This window comes from Neovison vison, chromosome 12 (assembly GCF_020171115.1).
Source record: "Neovison vison isolate M4711 chromosome 12, ASM_NN_V1, whole genome shotgun sequence".
Lineage (NCBI taxonomy): Eukaryota > Metazoa > Chordata > Mammalia > Carnivora > Mustelidae > Neogale > Neogale vison.
The window spans coordinates 103,478,390-103,497,652 of record NC_058102.1 but is presented as its reverse complement, the minus strand read 5'-3'; the positions used below and the strand labels follow the sequence as shown (position 1 = coordinate 103,497,652).

Genomic DNA, 19,263 nt, shown 5'->3' with positions numbered 1-19,263 from the left:
ATTAGTAATTAATTAGTAATTAATATTTTTTACTTCACTGAGAACTAGAAAACTTCAGATGGAATATCCCTGAATTTGCTGTATTTACTCTCCCATCACAGATGCAGTAATGCATTTCCATCAGTCCTCCCCTCCTCCCACTCTATCACAATGAAAAGGAGTCCTTTACTCTCCCTTAAGGTTACTTTTTCTAGCTATACCCTGCATTGCCCTACTCATCATCCCTAGGAATCTTGCTCTATTAATTACCCCATTTCTAGCCTAGATCTTCAATCTTGTTCTTCCTTATAGTTTTTCCACTTGTCAACTTCAGCATTTAATCATACTCAAATCTCTCCCATATTAAAGACAAAAGAAGTTTCCTCAATCTCGCAGTCCCCCTTAACTGTTAACCTCTATTTCTTCTTGCTTTCTAGTTCCAAGATTCTTCAGCAAATGCTTACTTGTCCTAACATCACTTGCCCACTCCATTCATTTCTTGACTACTACAGTCTGGCATCTGTTTCCACTACTCCCTTGAAACTGCTTTTTTAAGACAACCAATGACCTACATCTCGTTATATTGCTTATATTAACTGACCTTCCTGAAGTGTTCCCTTCTCTTTCTGAAGTGCGTTTGTCTCCCAGATGCCCACGTCAAGAGACACGAGAGCCACCCTGAGCTCTCTTTATCACCTCCTTAGCAGGCAGTCCTCTGTTACCCTCTTCACCAGCGCTTTAGAAGTTCCCTCCACATAGTTCGGGTGAGATGAACCACATCCCATCTCCAGGGAAGAGCCCTGATTTCTTTCACCCAGTCAGTACATCCCAATTTCCTGGCTGCAGTGATTGGTTCAGAGATGAGTGAACAATACCAATCAGGACAAGCAGGGTCACTCAGGTTTAATTCCAAAGCTCTTATTTGAGCCATCGGAGAATTGGACTTTTTCCCTACCAGACACAAAGTCTACACTCTCTGGAGTTTCTGGTAGCCATGCTTGAGAGTAGAGACTGCATTCATAAAAGGAAATGGAGAAATGGAGAGAGAGAAAAAAATACATCCTGGCCATAGATGCTGAGTGATGGATATAGACTTTCCTGAAGTTCCAGATCTGTTTACAACATTCTCAGTTTTCTTAGCCAGTGAATTCTCTTTTTAAATGGAAGCCATTTGGGTTTAAGTTTTTACTTCTATTATCAGAAGGAGTTATAATTAACATGAGCCCCTGTATCTAAATCATATCTCCAAATATTTTCCATAATATTTTGCAAGTCTCTTTAAAATCCTTAATGAGAGATCCTTTAATGAGATTTAATGAAAAAGCTCAACTCAAACTAATTTAACAATAAGAAAACTATTGAATTTTGTAATAGAGAGTTCCATGGTAGAAAGTCTTCATGGCTGATCGATTCAGCAGCTCAATGATGCCACCAGGATCTGGGTTCTTTTTCTCCTTCTGCTATGACATCTTCAGTATTCGCTTAATCTTTCCCGCCAGTAACAGGGTGGATAAAACAATGACTCATCCAGACATGACAGTAAGGGTATGAACAGAAAGTTTTCTACAGTTCTTTCTTATCACTGAGAAAGTCTTTCCCTGAAGCCCTCACATCTCCTTGGCTAGGATTGGGTCATGGGCCAATTTCTCATGAGAGAGCCTGAAACAGTTGGTGTCTCTTCAGGCACATAACTATGGGTAAGAGAATTCCATTAAAGAGAACAAGGAAGATTGGAAGCTCAGAAGGAAACCAGTAGGGTCCACTACAATGAGTACTTCACGACCTGGCTCCTGCCAACCAACTTCTCTGCCTTCATGCCTTCATCTTTTGCCACCCACCTCTTTTTATTTTTTTTTTTAAGATTTTATTTATTTATTTGACAGAGAGAGATCACAAGTAGGCAGAGAGGCAGGCAGAGAGAGAGGAGGAGGAGGAAGCAGGCTCCCTGCTGAGCAGAGAGCCCGATGCGGGACTCGATCCCGGGATCCTGAGATCATGACCTGAGCCGAAGGCAGCGGCTTAACCCACTGATCCACCCAGGCGCCCACCACCCACCTCTTTATACTTGACCTTCCGCGCAGATTTTTGGTGCTTTTTCTTTATGTGTTACTTCCTCTTCAGTAATTTGTCTCATAGCTTTCAGCTCAGCCTCACTAGACTACAGTCTCTGTCTCCTCAACTCAGGGAGCTCATCAGGTTCTGCTTGGGCTCCATCTTCTTGCAGAGCTTCTGGAAAGTATTTCCAGGCAACAAGGTAAGATAGTCATAAAACTCACATCATTTGTTTCTCTTTTCTATAAGATATCAGTTCCATCTTGCCTACTCCCCAGTGCTGCCTCCTGTATTTTATCCAGTTTTTATTTTTAAAATCAAAAATCAAAAAATATTTTTATTTATTTTATTTTATTTTCATTTTGTTATTATAGATTTTATTTTTTGTTAGTTGTTTATGGTGATAGGAAATGTATAGCACCAGCTATTCTGCTATGGTTGAAAACTGAAGTCGGCTGTAAGGCTTCCCAATGGTAGGCATTGCATTTGTGCTTTTTTCTTATTCTTGAGTTTCTAGGGGCTGCTCTGCCTTCAGTGAATGTTTATTAAAAATCTGTCTAATGCAAAGATTCTTGACCTTTCTGATGGCTTTCTCTTGAAGTTGGCATTTCATTGAACTTTATGCCAGACACTACTGATCAGTTCTCAATTTATACTTTATCCTTACAACGGCCTATCATATAGACACTGCATTTTACAAATAAGGACACAAAAATGTGAAATGATTGAAGTGACTTGTCTAAGATTTGAATGATTGAATTAGAAGTCATCTCTGACTTAAAAACAGGTTTCAACTCTTCCAGGATAACCTCCTTTTGAGATTTTGACAAAAAAAAAATCAGTTATGGACATGGTCCTCAGAAATAAGATTATTTACATATACCAAAAAAGTGTATAAAATTTGAGAAGGTTCACAGACCCTTGGAACCCATCCATAGATAAGCCCAATGTCATCAAGAGGACCCCTGACTAATGGAGCCATCCATACCATTCATTGTCACCTTAAACCCTTGGTGAAATTCTGAACTTTCCTTCCTGCCTGCTAGTGGTGCTATTTTACTGTTTACAGTTACACCTCATACCTTAAAGACCTCCACTTCTCTTCTTGTGACATTGTCCTCAGCAGAATCTAAGGCGAGTCCTCATGGGCATATCCTTGCCTGGTAAGACCACTTCTCATGTCATATCTTGCCTTATCAGAGATCCATCCTAAGAAGGAGGTTATATTTAGAACTAGTTTCACATTTTTCCACGAAAGATCATCAGAACTAATTCTATAATGACTCACTTCCAGGTTTATCTCAAATACTCAGGGACTGAACACTGAAGTCCATGGTTTGTCACCACAGGTGAGCTTGGTATTGCCAGGCCATCCTGCTACATTTCCTAATCCTTTCACTTTCCTATACTTGTGTGTGGTTATTTCACATTCCCTGCCCCTCCCCATATCTTTCAAGAACTCCTTTCCATCTTCACTTTTAGTGGATGACTTTGCTTCCCTTTTCACTGAGAAAATTACTTCTGATTGCCTAAGTAAAAGTCTACCAATTCTCACAACTGCATCTACTAAATTACTTGTGTCTGAACTCTGCTATCCCTCTTCCATTTTCTTTAGACTAACTGTCCTTTTCCAAGGCCAACCCCTTCTTTTGGATCTTCAATCCCATTCTCCTCTTGCCTTCTCAAGAACATTGCTCCAATTTTTCTCTTTCTATTGCATCAACAATTTTTCCCTTTCTAATGAATCATTCCTATCAACATACAAACATGTTGTAATAGCTCTCATTTAAAAAAAAAGATTTGCCCCTCTTTATCTTCCTTCAACTTCAACTCATTTTTCTGTTCCCCATTGACCCCCAAATTCCGAGAGTTGATTTTTCCCACTATAATCAGTTCTTCTTTCTCAATCTCTAACGAAGTCAAATTTTCTCAATCCAGTAGTCAATTGCAAGTTCCTCATTCTATTCATTCTATCAGCAGCATTTAACAAAATTGATCTGTCTTTCCTAAAAATACTACTCATTTTCTTTGACAGACCTTACATTATCTTGGTTTGCATACCTTACCAGTCATTCTTCACTGGCTATTCCTTCTGGCTTTGGCTCCTAAAATTAGGATATCCTGAAGTGCAATTCCTGAACATTTCCTCTTCTCTTTCTACCTTCATGTCCAAGTGCTCTAGTCCAGCACTCTGCCTTTAACTACCATCGACCCCAGTAGTTCCTAGTGGGAGTGATTTTGTCCCTCAGGGGACATTTGGCAGTGTCTATAGACATTTTTGGTTGTCACGACTGGGAGCAGGTGCTACTAGCAGCTAGTGAGTAGAGGCCAGGGATGCTTCAGAACATCCTAAACTTCAAAAACAAAAATGCTCTCTACAACCAGAAAGGATCCATTCTAAAGATGAATGTGTTAAGGTTGACAAACCCTGATCTACCCAGACCTTCTCTCTGAACTCTAGACTCACGTACCCAACTTCCTACTCAACATCTTTGTTTGGATATTTAACAGATAGCTCAAACTTAGCTGAAGATTGGATTCCTTCTTCCTCAGCTCAGGTTCCCTAGAAGACAGAACCCAAGACAAGACTTATGGTTTAATGGAAGGTGTGATCCCCCGTGCAATGAAATTAAGGAAAATGGAAAGCGAGATGAGGAAGTTAGGGTACAAATACAAGGTGGTGAGTTACCAAGCTGTCAAATGCTTCATGAGGCACAAAGAGATGCAGCCCTGTCACTAGACTATTTGGTTGTTCATCTCTGAAAAGATTAAAGGAGAAGGAATTTACCTATAGGCTCCATAATATTTCATATCTCCTACTGGGCAAGCTCCCACTGGTCCATTGAATTAATGCCTCCAAATGCGTGTGTTGTTCACCTGGACCTTCTTCCAGTCTTGAGAAACCCAAATCATCACAGTGTGGTCAACATAAGGAGGCAGAACTCTGCTGCCCATGCACAGCTGGCTGTTCCAGCAGCAGCTGAGGCAGGGCGAGTGGCCACAGGTCAAGAAGAATGGAAAGGCAGAAAGCATCTGAGGAGAGGCCTCAGCTGTCCAATACAGTAATAACCAAGACCCACAAGGTCTAACACTTTGTGTAGCTCATATTCTGGTGAGAGAGAAGCTGTCCAATCCACTCCAGTAAATGGCATCACCATCCACCTAGTTACTAAGGCTACAAACCTAGGAGATGTTTTTTTCCCCCATATCCCTAATCCTTCCATCTCTATTTTCAAAACGTAATTCTATTCCAACCACTTCTCACAAGCCTACCAGTACCTTGCTTGTTTAAGCCATCATTGACTGTGCCACTTAATAACCTCCAATCTCATGCCTTATTTCCAGTAGCCAGAATAATCTTTAAAAGTGGCAAATCATATTATATTATGACATGAAACATAATATATTTCTAAATGAAATATTTGTACAGTGGCCTAAGAGGCTCTACATGGTTTGGTCCCTGCCTACTTTTCTGACCTACCTTCTACAACACTCCTTTCATTACTTCTTTCTAACCACATTGGTGCTCATTTGTTTCCCAAATATACTAAGCTTGCCTTGGGATCTTTGCCTTTGCTCTTACATCTATGTGTCTGTTTTTCCTATTCCCTTTTCTCTCTTTTCTTGAATTTCTTTGTCCAAATGTTACTTCTGCAAAGGCCCTTCCTATCCATGCAGATCTATAATTGTTACTCCAGATCCCCCTCTCTTAATTTTCTTTACCTAATGTTATAATGTGTGGTTTATTTTTCTTTCATTGTCTGTCTCTCTCACCGGAATGAGAGCTCCATGAGTTCTGGGACCTCACATGTCATAGTTATTACTGTCTGCAATGCTGGAATATGACTGACACAAAGATTGGACTAAGCAAATATTTGAGCGAATACATATCTTTAGACCCCTACCAACTGTGGCTTGCTGCAAGAATGAAGAGTTGGGGCACCTGGGTGGCTAAGTTGGTTAAGCCACTGACTTACTCTTGATTTTGGCTCAGGTCATGATATCAGGGTTGTGAAATTGATCCTCCCTTGGGCTCTGGAGTCTGCTTAAGATTCTCTCCCTCTTCCTCTGCCCCCCACCCCCAAAAGAAAGAAATGATGAGCTCCTAGCTCAATATCCTTCTTCCAATTCCTTGGAGATACAGTCCTGCTCTAAACACACATGCTAGGAATGGTGTAAACCTCCAGATTTTATTATGCCTCCTAATAAAACCCTGAGTTTAGGAAACTGGGATCCCATGCAGTCTGCAAATCACTTTTAGTAAGATAATCTCTAAATGCTGAATTGGGGCAAGTGCAATCCACATGATGCTAGGGAGATGACAACCTTAGAGGCATTTAAAAGAAAGAAGGGCGCTATAGGCAGAGGGAGGCACAAAAGCAGGATAGGGAAGCCCAGTATTGCTGGGACATGGTCAGAAAGTGTTCATCAGGTCTAATAGCGTAAACTCCCATGGGGCTGTAACAGCAGCAACAGCAGCAGCAGAAACTGGGGACCTGACAGTGTTTCAGTCCATAGCTCCTTCTTTATTTTCTCCCCTCCCCTTCTCTCCCCTCCCTTCCCTTTCCTTCCTTCCCTTCTTCTTGTAATAAAGCACTACCGCAGAAAGGCAGGGGACCTTGGAGTTTGTAGGATACAGGAATATTGTGTGTGAAAGGTGGGGAAAGGGCAGTGTTTAATATGGGACGGAGGAGTTTAGGAGAACTCATTGTTCGTAAAAGAAAAGTCTGGGTATGGATCCGGAGGTGTGGAGGGAACAAGTACTTTTCTTTTTCTGAAAGGAATGCTGGAGTCTGAATCTGGAGGAGGGATTTAACTAGCTCCGTACCCAGGATCTTTGCACTGCCTGAGCAACCCTGCACAGGCCTCTGCTTTCCACAAGCCACAATAGAGTGGGGAGGATACAATCATTGGCTTTGATTAAAGTGGTGGCTGGTGTAGGCGGGAAGCAACGCGATCCGCGATGGTGGGAAGGGTGGTTCCAATGCAGCAGGGGAACCAATCAGCGGGGACTCCGGGTTCTGGCGTCCTCCTTGGAGACTCCGTAGCAGTCGAAGTACCAGAGCTGCAGGCTGCCTCCTGGTGCGCTGCGGTCGCCGACGCGCAGCGCCTCTGGGGGAGCAGCTGTAGCCGCACTCCGAGTGCACCGCGCACGCCCCGGCTCGTGTTGCCCTGCGCCTCTGTGCGGACCCTTTCCGAAGAAGTTGCAAACCTTGCAAGAGGCTTTGTGGAGGCACTAGGCCGAGAAAAGGGGCTGCGGGAGGAGGGACGTAGGTGGGAGGTGGGCAGGCGACTTGCTTCTCAGATTCGTTCCAATTAGCACCAAGTTGGCAGACAACCCCACAAACCCACGAAGCCTTTAGTTGCCCACAAATCGCATTCTCCGTATTTCAAAATAATCTGATTGTAAGAAAACTTCAACTCCCATCATAGGTCAAGAGGGGACAGACTCAGCACCACTGCTTCGCAGTAACACTACACAGATAAACCCAGTTGATCTTCAAGTGCAGAGCTCTCCCCAAAGTGCCCATCTCTCCCAGTCCAGGGGAGACAAGCTGGGTCACCCCTGCAGAGAGACCCCAGCGGGAGGGGCGGGATGGCACGCAGAGCATGGCGGCAGAAGCCGATTGCCGTGGGACTGCACAAACACAAACCCTTCTGAGGAGTTTTGCCAGGAACACCGCTGCCTGCATTGCGTCGGACCTGACCATTTCCAACGTGCGATTCCTTGGGAAGGTCGCGGCCAGGGAGTGTGCGTGTGCGGGGCTGTGCACCATAAGGGAAGTAGATTGGTGGTCGGCTTTTCTGGCAGGAGGAGGAAAAAGCTGTGCTGGTGAGGGTGGGAACTGAATGACAACCCCCCTCTGCCAAGCCACCCCCTCATATTTTCCATCTACCTCCTCGCTCCTGCCCTCCCCCGCCCTCCCCAACCCACGCCCGAGTGGGCCAATCGCTGCTCCGCATTCCAGGCGCTTTCTCAGGTTTCTGCTGATCTTGCAGCGCCCAGAAATGGACCGAGCGGACCGGCCGCCGCACGCACCCTGCCCCACTCGGAGCTCCTAACCGCTCCCGGCACGCCGCGTAGCCTCGGCGAGGTCCACGCTGGGGTGCGGGAAGCGGAGGAGATCCGAGAGCCATGTAGATCCAGGCTCTTGCTCGCCCGCCTCCTTCGGGATTGAATCAAGGGCTCCCATAGTGTTAGGAGGGGGCGACAGTGCTGTTTATCGTCATTTGCTTCCGAGCCTCGGGAGAGGGTGGCATTTTGCTTTTCCGCCCCGCATCCTCCGGAACTCCCTGCACCAGCGAGAGGACGGCGTCTCTAGGTTGCTGGCAACCGGTGAGAATGGGGGAAGGGAACGGACATTTCCGCCGTAGCAGCTCGCTCAATCGATTGTCCCACTGAAGGGGCGTAGGACGAGGGGGTGAGGGCGGCGACTTTGTCCCGGCGCCTCTCGGATGGTGCCGCGGCTCCGGCCGCCGCTCCCGCCGGGTACTGCAAAGGCGACCTGCCGCATTCCGACTGGGGCTCTCCTCCGACTCAGCACCGCCCCTGCGCCAAGCCGGCCGGCCAGGTAGGGGGCTCCCCCGTCCGGGGCTGCAGAAGCGCGGGCAGGGGCGCGGGGTGGGGGAAGCAGAGGGTGTGGGGATGCTGCCCGGCACCTGGAACTCCCCTGGCGTCTCTCGGCGCTTTCCCGATCTTTAGTTTAACGAAGTTGTAAACAGATCGGTTGTCGGGCATTGGGGAAAGTGGGATGGAAGAGCCCAAACTTGGATTTCCGGGTGTCTGCGTGTGTCTGTCTGTGTGTTTGTACTAACCCTAGCAAAAGTCCAGTGCTTTCTAAAAAAGCTAGAGGTCTGTGCTCTTCGGTGTCTGTAGCTCCGTCCCATCTGAATGCTTCTGATTTTCTACCCCCGTATCACTTTCTATTTCTCTGCAGCGTCCATCGATCGCCCTGGTGGGAGCTTAGAAGGCGGCAGGCGAAGAGGGGTAGGAGGGGGGAGAGCCAAGGAGAAGCAGAGGGGGTGGCAGGCGAGGGGATCTGCTGAGCTGGCTCTGCACCCGGTCCTAGGAGGGCTCACGCAAGGGAGGGGAGGACAGGGTGACCCCCGAAGTGATGACCCGGTCCGCTAGAACGGCACTGCGCTAAGGCACCTCGGAGCAGGAAGATACACCCCCCCCCCTCGGCAAAAAGCTACACCCAGGGCCACAGGCGAGGGGGATTCCAAACTGAGTAAAAGGCAGGGTGGAGGGGAAGGTAAGGAGAAGTGAAGTCACAGATCTCTCCACCTGCTGGCTTTGAAGCCCTTCCCCCTGAGCGTGGGGAAGCTGCGCACTCCGGTGGGGGGGGCGCTTGGGTCCCCCCCACCTCTCCTTTCCCGCTGCTTCCCACCCCCGGCCTTCTCCTGGTCTCTCACCCCTGCGCCCTGCTTCCACAATGACGGTGATGTCTGGAGAGAACGTGGACGAGGCTTCGGCCGCCCCGGGCCACCCCCAGGATGGCAGCTACCCCCGGCCGGCGGAGCACGACGACCACGAGTGCTGCGAGCGCGTGGTGATCAACATCTCCGGGCTGCGCTTCGAAACGCAACTCAAGACCCTGGCGCAGTTTCCCAACACGCTGCTGGGCAACCCTAAGAAACGCATGCGCTACTTCGACCCCCTGAGGAACGAGTACTTCTTTGACCGCAACCGGCCCAGCTTCGACGCCATCCTCTACTACTACCAGTCGGGGGGTCGCCTGCGGAGGCCGGTCAACGTGCCCCTGGACATGTTCTCTGAGGAGATCAAATTTTATGAGTTGGGCGAGGAGGCCATGGAGAAGTTCCGGGAGGACGAGGGCTTCATCAAGGAAGAGGAGCGCCCCCTGCCCGAAAAGGAATACCAGCGCCAGGTGTGGCTGCTCTTCGAGTACCCTGAGAGCTCAGGGCCCGCCCGGGTCATCGCCATCGTCTCGGTCATGGTCATCCTCATCTCCATTGTCATCTTTTGCCTGGAGACTCTACCGGAGCTGAAGGATGACAAGGATTTCACAGGCACCGTGCACCGCATCGATAACACCACGGTTATCTACAATTCCAACATCTTCACGGACCCCTTCTTCATCGTGGAAACACTGTGCATCATCTGGTTCTCCTTTGAGCTGGTGGTGCGCTTCTTCGCCTGCCCCAGCAAGACAGACTTCTTCAAAAACATCATGAACTTCATCGACATTGTGGCCATCATCCCCTATTTCATCACCCTAGGCACCGAGATAGCCGAGCAGGAGGGAAACCAGAAGGGCGAGCAGGCCACTTCGCTGGCCATCCTCAGGGTCATCCGGTTGGTAAGGGTTTTTAGAATCTTCAAACTCTCCCGCCACTCTAAGGGCCTCCAGATCCTGGGCCAGACCCTCAAAGCTAGTATGAGAGAGCTAGGGCTGCTCATCTTTTTCCTCTTCATTGGGGTAATACTGTTTTCTAGTGCAGTGTACTTTGCCGAGGCGGAAGAAGCTGAGTCGCACTTCTCCAGTATCCCCGATGCTTTCTGGTGGGCGGTGGTGTCCATGACCACTGTAGGATACGGTGACATGTACCCTGTGACAATTGGAGGCAAGATCGTGGGCTCCTTGTGTGCCATCGCTGGTGTGCTGACAATTGCCCTGCCCGTACCTGTCATTGTGTCCAATTTCAACTATTTCTACCACCGAGAAACTGAGGGGGAAGAGCAGGCTCAGTTGCTCCACGTTAGTTCCCCTAATTTAGCCTCTGACAGTGACCTCAGTCGGCGCAGTTCCTCCACTATCAGCAAATCTGAGTACATGGAGATCGAAGAGGATATGAATAATAGCATAGCCCATTATAGACAGGCCAATATCAGAACTGGCAATTGTACCACAGCTAACCAAAACTGCGTTAATAAGAGCAAGCTACTGACCGATGTTTAAAAAGCCAAGCAAGCAAACAAACAAAAGCCCCACTTAGTAGCTTGAAAGACTTAAAAACAAAACAAAACAAAAACCAAACAACAAAAACCCTAGTGACTGACATCGCTGTTTGTAGATACTTTACTAATTAGTCTCTGAATGCTCTATTTAACTGTCAATGCATTGTTGCATTGCGGATTTGGGGGGATGACGAACCAGAAGCTTTCAAGATACAAGAAAAGAGAAGCTATTTTCATTTTATTAAAAAAAATGGGAAAAGAAAGTGTATTTTCTAAAACTGGTTTAAAACAATTCAGTCCATGAGCTAGTCTAGGTAAACTAAGATTCATATGCTTCCCCATACTGAGACTTTTTTAATCCTTTGGCTTCTTTAATTTTTTTCTTTTAACCAGAAACCAGATGATCATTTAGAAATATAAAATTTCAGTTTGCATGGGACTCCATTATAAAACTTTTGCAAACTGCACAGCACACTTAAGACAGTGCATCTGATGTATTATATGTAACGTGATATACCAGCCAAAATGGGCAATGAACAAATGTTGTTTTTATTTTGACCAACCTAACTGTATATGACAAGGTGAAAACACACACACACACACACACACGAAAAATTACTTAAGACTTGTTCATAAAGCACCTTATAAATCTGATACTGGTCCTGGTCTTTAGGGATATTCCCTCTGCCTCATTCCCCTTCTAATCCAAACTCTTCTCTAAGAAAAAAATAACTGAATTACATTAATTGATTCGTCTGCAGTGCTGCTAAGTTCCTCAACTGCAGGTGAGCCAAACACAGGTCTTTTCTCACCAGTCCTGCACTCTGAACCCTGGCCTCCAGAACTGGATGTAAAACCTTAGCCTCCTTATTGCAAGAGAGCACAATCGGAACTAAATGTAAGCATGTTTGAATCTGATCATATTTATTTTATAATCGCATGCCAAGAACGTTAACTCAGACAATAAGGGATAAGCTTACGTTGGTATCAACTCTTCTAAAAATACATCCTTTTATCATTTGCATTCACCGAAAGTGCACTCCTTCATTTATTCACTATTTTATTAGTAAATAAAGTACTGTATTTAAGTGCATATGTTAGTCAGATGGGAACAATAACTTTTTGGAGCTCAAAGCATGTTCTCTTATTCAGCATTATGGCCTATTTGATTAAGGTGTACCTTGAATTAATTAATGCATGATTTCAGTAAAAAAATTTAAATCATAAAAATTACAAGTTTGTGGGATGAAGACCCAAAAGAAATAATGGGGGGTGGGGGGTGGGGGGCACTCAGTTGATTTTCCTGCCTTTGCTCAGGGAAATGTCAGGTTTCTGTGCAGTTGTAGGCAGAGAGAGGACCAATATGCCCATCCCTTAAAGGGAAGCTATGTGGAAAACTAAATAAGTCATCAAGGTATATATAGCAACACCTAAGAACAAGTATTCTTTCTAGCTGAAAATAAACACAAGCAAAACAAACAAACAAAAAAGGTGCAATACTGCATGTTTTTTGGTGCATTCTTAGGATGTAAATGAACATGTTTATCTCTTGTATGCATCCAAAGCAGAGCTGATTTCTTTTTGCAGTCATGATTTGAAGTCTGTAGAGACTTCAGCCCTCCCCTTGAGGCTCCCTGAAGAAACTCAACCAATTGATTTAATAGTTGCTTAGTGCCTTTATCCTGTACCCACAGTGAACTGCAGAAAGTGCCTCCATTATTACAGCTGAGATGTTATGTAACAAAAGGGAGGAAGTGTTGAGGCACAGATATTTTGCTTTTGCTTTTTCCACCCTCCCTGTCTCACTTCACCACTGTGAGAAGACCACACCATCTGAAACCTGGGAGAGGAGAAATCCAGGAGGGTGCTGTCTCTCTGGCCATCCGTTGGACTTGGTCCCTTTGGCAGCCTGATCTGGGATGTAAACTGGGACCCGAGACCCGTCTTCGAACTGGACATGAACCGGGAACTTGTTTTTTCCCTCTTCTCCACCAGAAGCCAATATTCAGTTTTGGGGAATTTGTTTTCTGTCAAGGGCTGCTCTGGACTTGCAAGGCTTCCTCAGGTCCAGCGTAGTGTTCCATGCAAAGCTCCTTATTTCTCCTCTGTTAGCAAGAGCACTCTGCAAATCTCTGATCTTTTCAGACATCAGTGTGGATGTGGGAACACTGAATTCATAATAACTTTTCCTGGGCCTTCCCTCCTGGCCCACTCCTTTTAGATATTTTCTATGATGCTCCTATGATCTTTCCGCCTGGCAGTCACTTCACAGGGTGAGCATCTAACTTCTGCTGCCCCAGGCACTCAGCCCAGAGAATGGTGGGGACCCTGAATCTAGCTGAAAGAGAGTCACATAACATAGGCCTCTGGGGGCCCAGCAGCTGTCCACCAATGGAGAGGCACTCACAGCCTTTTTGAGGACACCAAGGTGGGGAATCTTCATTCTGCACTTAGCATGTGGCTGCCTGCTGCTGCCCACCTTACATTCCTGCCCTGCTTCTTCTGGAAATCTTCCCTGTTACTTCCAGCCCTTCCCCCACCTTATCCTAGAACTAGCAGTGAGGCAATAAACCAAGAAGCTAGAGTAACACCCAGGCTGGCTGACTCAGTTGAAAGAAAGAACATGGATATTTTGTTTTCCCATGCGGCTTTCGTGAATCTGTAAGACTGATGTAACATCATGGAAGACAAGGGGCCAAGGATTGCACAGCATCTGACCACAGGGCATTAAACTCTCCCCTGTGATGTTTCCTTCTCTTTTGAACCTTTACTCATCCTGGCTATTCCTCTCCTACCTGCTTAAAAGTCTCCAGTTGGGAAAAAAAAATCAACCTCCCCCAAATTTCTGGGGACATCTTGATCTTTTAATTAGACTTTGAGGTCTAGGACACACAGAACTTGAAACGCTGCACTCTGTCAACAGCAATAATCCACTCAGTACTATGGGATGGATGGGTCAGAGGATGAGAAAAATGGGACCAAGACTGATGAGACTGGCTTTGGCTACCTGGTATACCTCTCATAGATTTGCTGGACTGGGGTTCTTCTGCATGTGTTACAGGAAAAAGCGCTGCATGCATGAGCCTGTCAGCCTGGGATCTGGGATGAGTTGTTATGAAGTTGGGTGATAGGGGGGAAATGAATGCTGCTTATCCATCTGTAGCTCATTGCAACAAAGTCAGTAGGAATGGAGTACAGGGATTATTTGTGTAGCATAGGCATGCAAAGTTTGACAAAGCTCTTACCCCTTGCACTGTAATGTGCTGAAATGTTTTTGTAGACCTGAAGGTGCACTTAACAAAACTGCCTATTAAGGAATGACTATCTTTTGGTTTACTTATTTCATTTTATTTTAGTGGGCTTTTTACCTTTGAATCCCCATCCTCGGTCTTGAGCTTTCATGGCTCATGTCCTGAATACTTGTTTTCTCCAGAAGGAGAGACTTCTGACATGCTAATAGCCATAGCTCAGCTCTTCCAGTGTTTCAGGGCCCTAGTTCAATAGGGTGGCAAGTGGAAGGGTTGGGTCCAACCAGGGCTGTTAGCCAATCCTGCATCTCTGAAGTGGTTAACTCACCTCAAGTGATCTGAATTCGAGAGACCAAAGACATTAATTCCCTCTGTCCTCAGATTTAGAGAAGTCAGGTTGTAGCCAGGAAAGCTTTTTGTTTTTGCATCTCTCCTTCCCCATCTGTGCACAGCCCTCCCTTGCTCCCCCCTTGAGAACTGAGTACTGATTATAGGTTAAAGGTTCATTTGAAGTGTGTTAGTGAGTTAGCCTAGCAAATCAAATGAACCAATGGCATATTCTTCTGGAATATGGCTGATGGACAGTCGTTTCTCCAAAATGAAATTGTACATCAGGTTTAGATTCCACTGTGGTGGAAACAAAGCACAGGTTTTCTCATAATCTTGACTCACTTGAGAATCAAAAAACAAAGAGGCAAACACGTAAATGGTAAGTGAGCAGATTTCTTTAACTAGAAATTTGATTTAGTCCGTAAAGGGCCTTCTTTATGTTGTATCGAGTTACAGGTTTTTCAAATTGGTTAACATCTGAAGAGTCAGTAAAAACAGTTTCTTATCCCTCCCATTTAGAATAGGAGACCTCAAAACACATGCTTTTTAACAATTTTACAATTAAATTCCTTGTTTGGTAGATTGCCTTGAACAAAAAGGAGAAAGAGCACATCAGCCGAAGGCAGTTCCCCATTTTCTTCCAGGGAGAACTCATTCCTGGGAGAGGTGAGAATTGGTGGGTGGTAACCATCCGTAGTATAGAATTGTTAGAAAGAATATAAACTGCCAAACAGCCATTTTACTTTTCTGTTTTGTCAAGAAAAGATGGAATCTTTTGATGTTTTGTTCATTTCAAGAAGACAAGTAAACAAATGAAAATTTTTAAACCAGACACAACCCAAGCTGAATTGCAATCTCTCATCCACTGTGTGGTGTCTTAATATTCGTATTTATATTATGGAATTTCAGGGTATATGCAAGCATGTTCAGCATGACTCAGGTAAACCTCAGAAGAATGTACCTTACTTATCGTTTTTATAAAGAAGTGGGCAGGAGCTGAGTTGTTAACCAAAACTGTTACCTTGGGTCACTGTGCGAACTCATTCAGGGTATAGGTGTAAATCTCAAAAGTCTTGGGATCCAAGGCCAGTCTCTTTGCTCAGGCAAATTGACCATGGGCTTTCTTGGGAAGTCCAATGTGTACATAAGGGGTGAGGCCCTGTTGACCTCAGGACCATTAGCTTTAAGGAGGTTAGCCCTAGTCCCAGTGATTTTTATGTAGGAGCTAACTAGGAGTTTACTTTTTATGACATGAGACTTCACAAAGTATAGAAGAGTTTTGTACCATAATTAGAGAAGAAGAAGAAATGGTGTCAGGAAAGAAAAGAAAACAAAACACAAAAGCTCCCCTGCAAAATATTCCAGGTCAAAATTGTCTCCTCTCCAAAACCTGCAGAAACACCTTTCTTCTCTTCAGTGCACTGTCTGGGAGCTGTTTAGGCAGCAGCCATAAGCCAAGAGCATGGACTCTATATGGCATACCTCCAGCATCAAAGATACGGTATTACCAAGGTTAAAAACTAAAAATTGAGTAGTATTAATTTAAAGTGCACCATCAGGACAACAAACCATTGAAGCTGAAAAAGCACTACTTTATTTCTTGAGTTTGCCAGTTGCTTACACCTTGAGTTAAGAATGTGTCTCATTTTCACCTGCTGTGCATTTCCCCTGCCCTGTTTAATATGTCAGGTAGAGGACATTGAATGTTATGAATTGAGAACCTAACTGAAGCGCATAGTTTTCATCTATGCAATTTTACTTGCTTCTGTCACTTTATGATCTGTTCATATTTGGCATCAATTAAAGATAATTTTTAAGGATCTTATCAAGGACTATCTTGACTGGTTATTTGTCTCTTGTTTAACTGGTCTTTAGGGTGGTTTTCCCTGTGGGATATCTTTAAATAACATCATGAATCTGAGATAAAATCATGAAGCAACCTGGTTTTCTGTGAAACTCATGTAGTATATTTCCTGTGCAAGGAAATGCATTGGGGTTGAATCTTGATAATAAATTCACACTTTGGTCTCAGGTAGGATCCCAGGAGGGGCCTTTGGAGTTTAGCCTATGAAAGCAGTGAAAAAAAAGAAAAGAAAAGAAAAAAAAACGAGGCCCCAGGGAGTAAATAATTGATTATATTCGCTTCAATTGTTTTTTATTTGAAATTGTATTTTTCATTCACAGATTAAGCCTCTTAGAAAGGATTGTGTGCGTGCCTGTGTGTGTGTGTGTGTGTGTGTAACAGGGCTGTGATCTGGCATCAACTAACTTGATAGTTACAGTACAGTGTTAGAAGCAATTTTGATGTGAAAAAACAAAGCGATTGTTAGTTGTTGTTTACATAGACTTTCCCCACATAGTTCAGTGTGTGGTTAACATTTCTTTTTTCCCTTTTTTTTTTTGAGTGACTTGTTGGTGTATTTCCTTTTGATTCTTCCTGATATTTAGAGGTTCTCTTTTCTTCAGTTTGAATATCTCATTTCATATAAGCTTCTTTATGTCAAACCAAACAAGGTTACATGCTTTATGACAGCTGTCTGTTGTATGTGTAGGGTGGGGTAGAATTGCATTGCATTGTGATGGGTTCAAATTGTAAGATTTGGAGATGAATCTTACTTTTGCTATAGAAGTCGCTACTGAGAGTAGATCATGAGTGAGGTAGGTTTTCCATGATTTTTTTGTTGTGGTCAGAAAACAGGCCAGGCTGATCTCTGACGGAGAAGGTGAGAGAGAGCTAGAACCACAATAGCGGTGTGGGCAAAGGAGCCAGGATTTTGACACCCCTGAGTGTGTTTCTCAAAGCTCGGCTTTGGAATGGTCTTCTTGAAGCACAGACAGAGAGATTCAGGTACCTGCACCAGTAGGGCTATAATGGAAGCTTTGCTATATATAGAATTTCAAAAAGAAGGCGAATGAGTCAAAACAAACTGAGGGTTGCTGGGGAGAGAGGTGTTGGGGGAAGGGGTGTGGGGTTATGGACATTGGGGAGGGTATGTGCTTTGGTGAGTGCTGTGAAGTGTGTAAACCTGGTGATTCACAGACCTGTACCCCTGGGGGATAAAAATATATGTTTATAAAAAATAAAAAATTTAAAAAAAAAAGAAGGCGAGTAAGTTTTAAGGGATGCCCATCAGAGGAGTCAAAAAGAGAGAGCTGGTGCGATTTGATCCCAGCCACTCTGTCACTGGATGGGGAAACTGGCTGCTACTTCATGCAGTTAGTCTAGATTGGTAGAACCCACCAGACTGGACTGTGGAGGAAATGTTAACCATGAGGCTGAACAGGGTGTCCATTGAAAGTCCTATGCAGATAAGGCAGCATGGTCACTCTGACTGACTGGAAAGCAGCCCTTTAAACAGGCTTCAAAACACGTCATTGAAAACATCCTACATTAATTAACTGAATTTAATATACCATCAGTTTTAAGATACACTGTTTTGACATATTTGTAAGAGAGAATATGGACAGTTATGATGTGCCACTGTATTGATTCATCCCAATTGTAGAGATGCAAAAATGTAAAAAAAAAAAAAAAAAAAGGTATCTTAGAATTGATGAACCACCATGATTCAAATATATGTCCCCTTTTATTTCCTGATGTGGTAATAGCTTTGAATTCTAAACCCATGAAATTTGGCAGTTCCTTCAAACCCGAACCATCTCTAGAGCATTTAGGTCTTCTCTGCAGTGTCTTTTAATCCCACGGTGTTTCTGCTCAGCCCTGCCCTTAACTTTGGCTTTGTGTAGATGCATATCTGAGCCCCCAGCTTCACGTCGGTTAGCATCCAGAGATCATTCACCCAATGAAGAACTTAGATCTTATCATGTCTGGAAGGTTTGCTGTTTCTGTTCCTCCTTCTCTTGCCCCTTAATAGATTTCTGTAATCAGACAGTTGAAACCTCCTGTAGCCCTTAGCTTTTGTCAAGTTGAAGGCAACCTGACACCTTCATTCCCCGGATGGTGTGAATAGCAACACCTCTAGTTCATTTAGCTCTCTGCAGTTTTCAAATCACTTCCACATTAATTATATTGCTTTATTTCACTTGTCGAATTAGGTATGGCTGATATTGCTACCCTTGTCTCATAGGCCAAGGGATCTGCCTCAGGTCTCAGGGTGGAAGGAGCAATCCTGGGATCATTGGTAATTCCATGGCCCACGGCTGGCACATGATAGGGACTCTAGTGTTTATTGAGCTGATGGAATGCTGAAAGGGTAATGCCACATGCTAAAGAGAAACCAGTGGGCTTTATTTAGAGCTGTAGGCCCCTTGAGTCTTTAAATTGCTCATTTCTAAAATGGAAACATAGGGCTGCCTGGGTGGCTCATTTGTTAAGCATCTGCCTTCCGATCAGGTCATGATCTGGGGTCCTGAGATTGAACCCTGCATTGAGCCCTGCATGGGGCTCCCTGCTCAGAAATGAACCTCCCTCTCTAGCTCCCCCTGCTTGTGTTCCCTCTCTCACTCTCATAAGTAAATAAAATCTAAAAAAAAAAAAAAAAAGAAACACAATAGCCCATAAGGTTGTGTGGATTAAATGAGATGATATAGATTAACATGTTTGGTAAATGCTAATGTGTCCTGTAAGTGTGAGATATGAATAGATACATTATTCATTATAATGAGGAACAAAGGAGTAAGGGGAGGAGGCTTCTGGATGATTCCTTCCCAGACAAGGAGCTATCTTTTAAAGGAAGACTCCAGGGGAATCAGATGCTTAGTTCAAAAATA

General features: G+C 44.7%; 1 protein-coding gene across 1 annotated transcript; it reads left to right on the top strand.

Moving 5' to 3' along the window:
* Window positions 1–8,540: 8,540 nt before the first annotated feature.
* On the top strand, window positions 8,541–16,357 carry KCNA1 (potassium voltage-gated channel subfamily A member 1). The gene is made up of 2 exons (XM_044227785.1): window positions 8,541–8,603; window positions 8,970–16,357. Exon 2 carries the CDS (start codon window positions 9,468–9,470, stop codon window positions 10,953–10,955), a length of 1,488 nt encoding a protein of 495 aa, XP_044083720.1. The 5' UTR covers window positions 8,541–8,603; window positions 8,970–9,467; the 3' UTR covers window positions 10,956–16,357.
* Window positions 16,358–19,263: the final 2,906 nt, after the last annotated feature.

What these genes read in the sequence shown, in the direction of transcription:
- KCNA1 (XM_044227785.1), top strand. Translation starts at nt 9,468, where the DNA reads ATGACGGTGATGTCTGGAGAGAACGTGGACGAGGCTTCGGCCGCCCCG.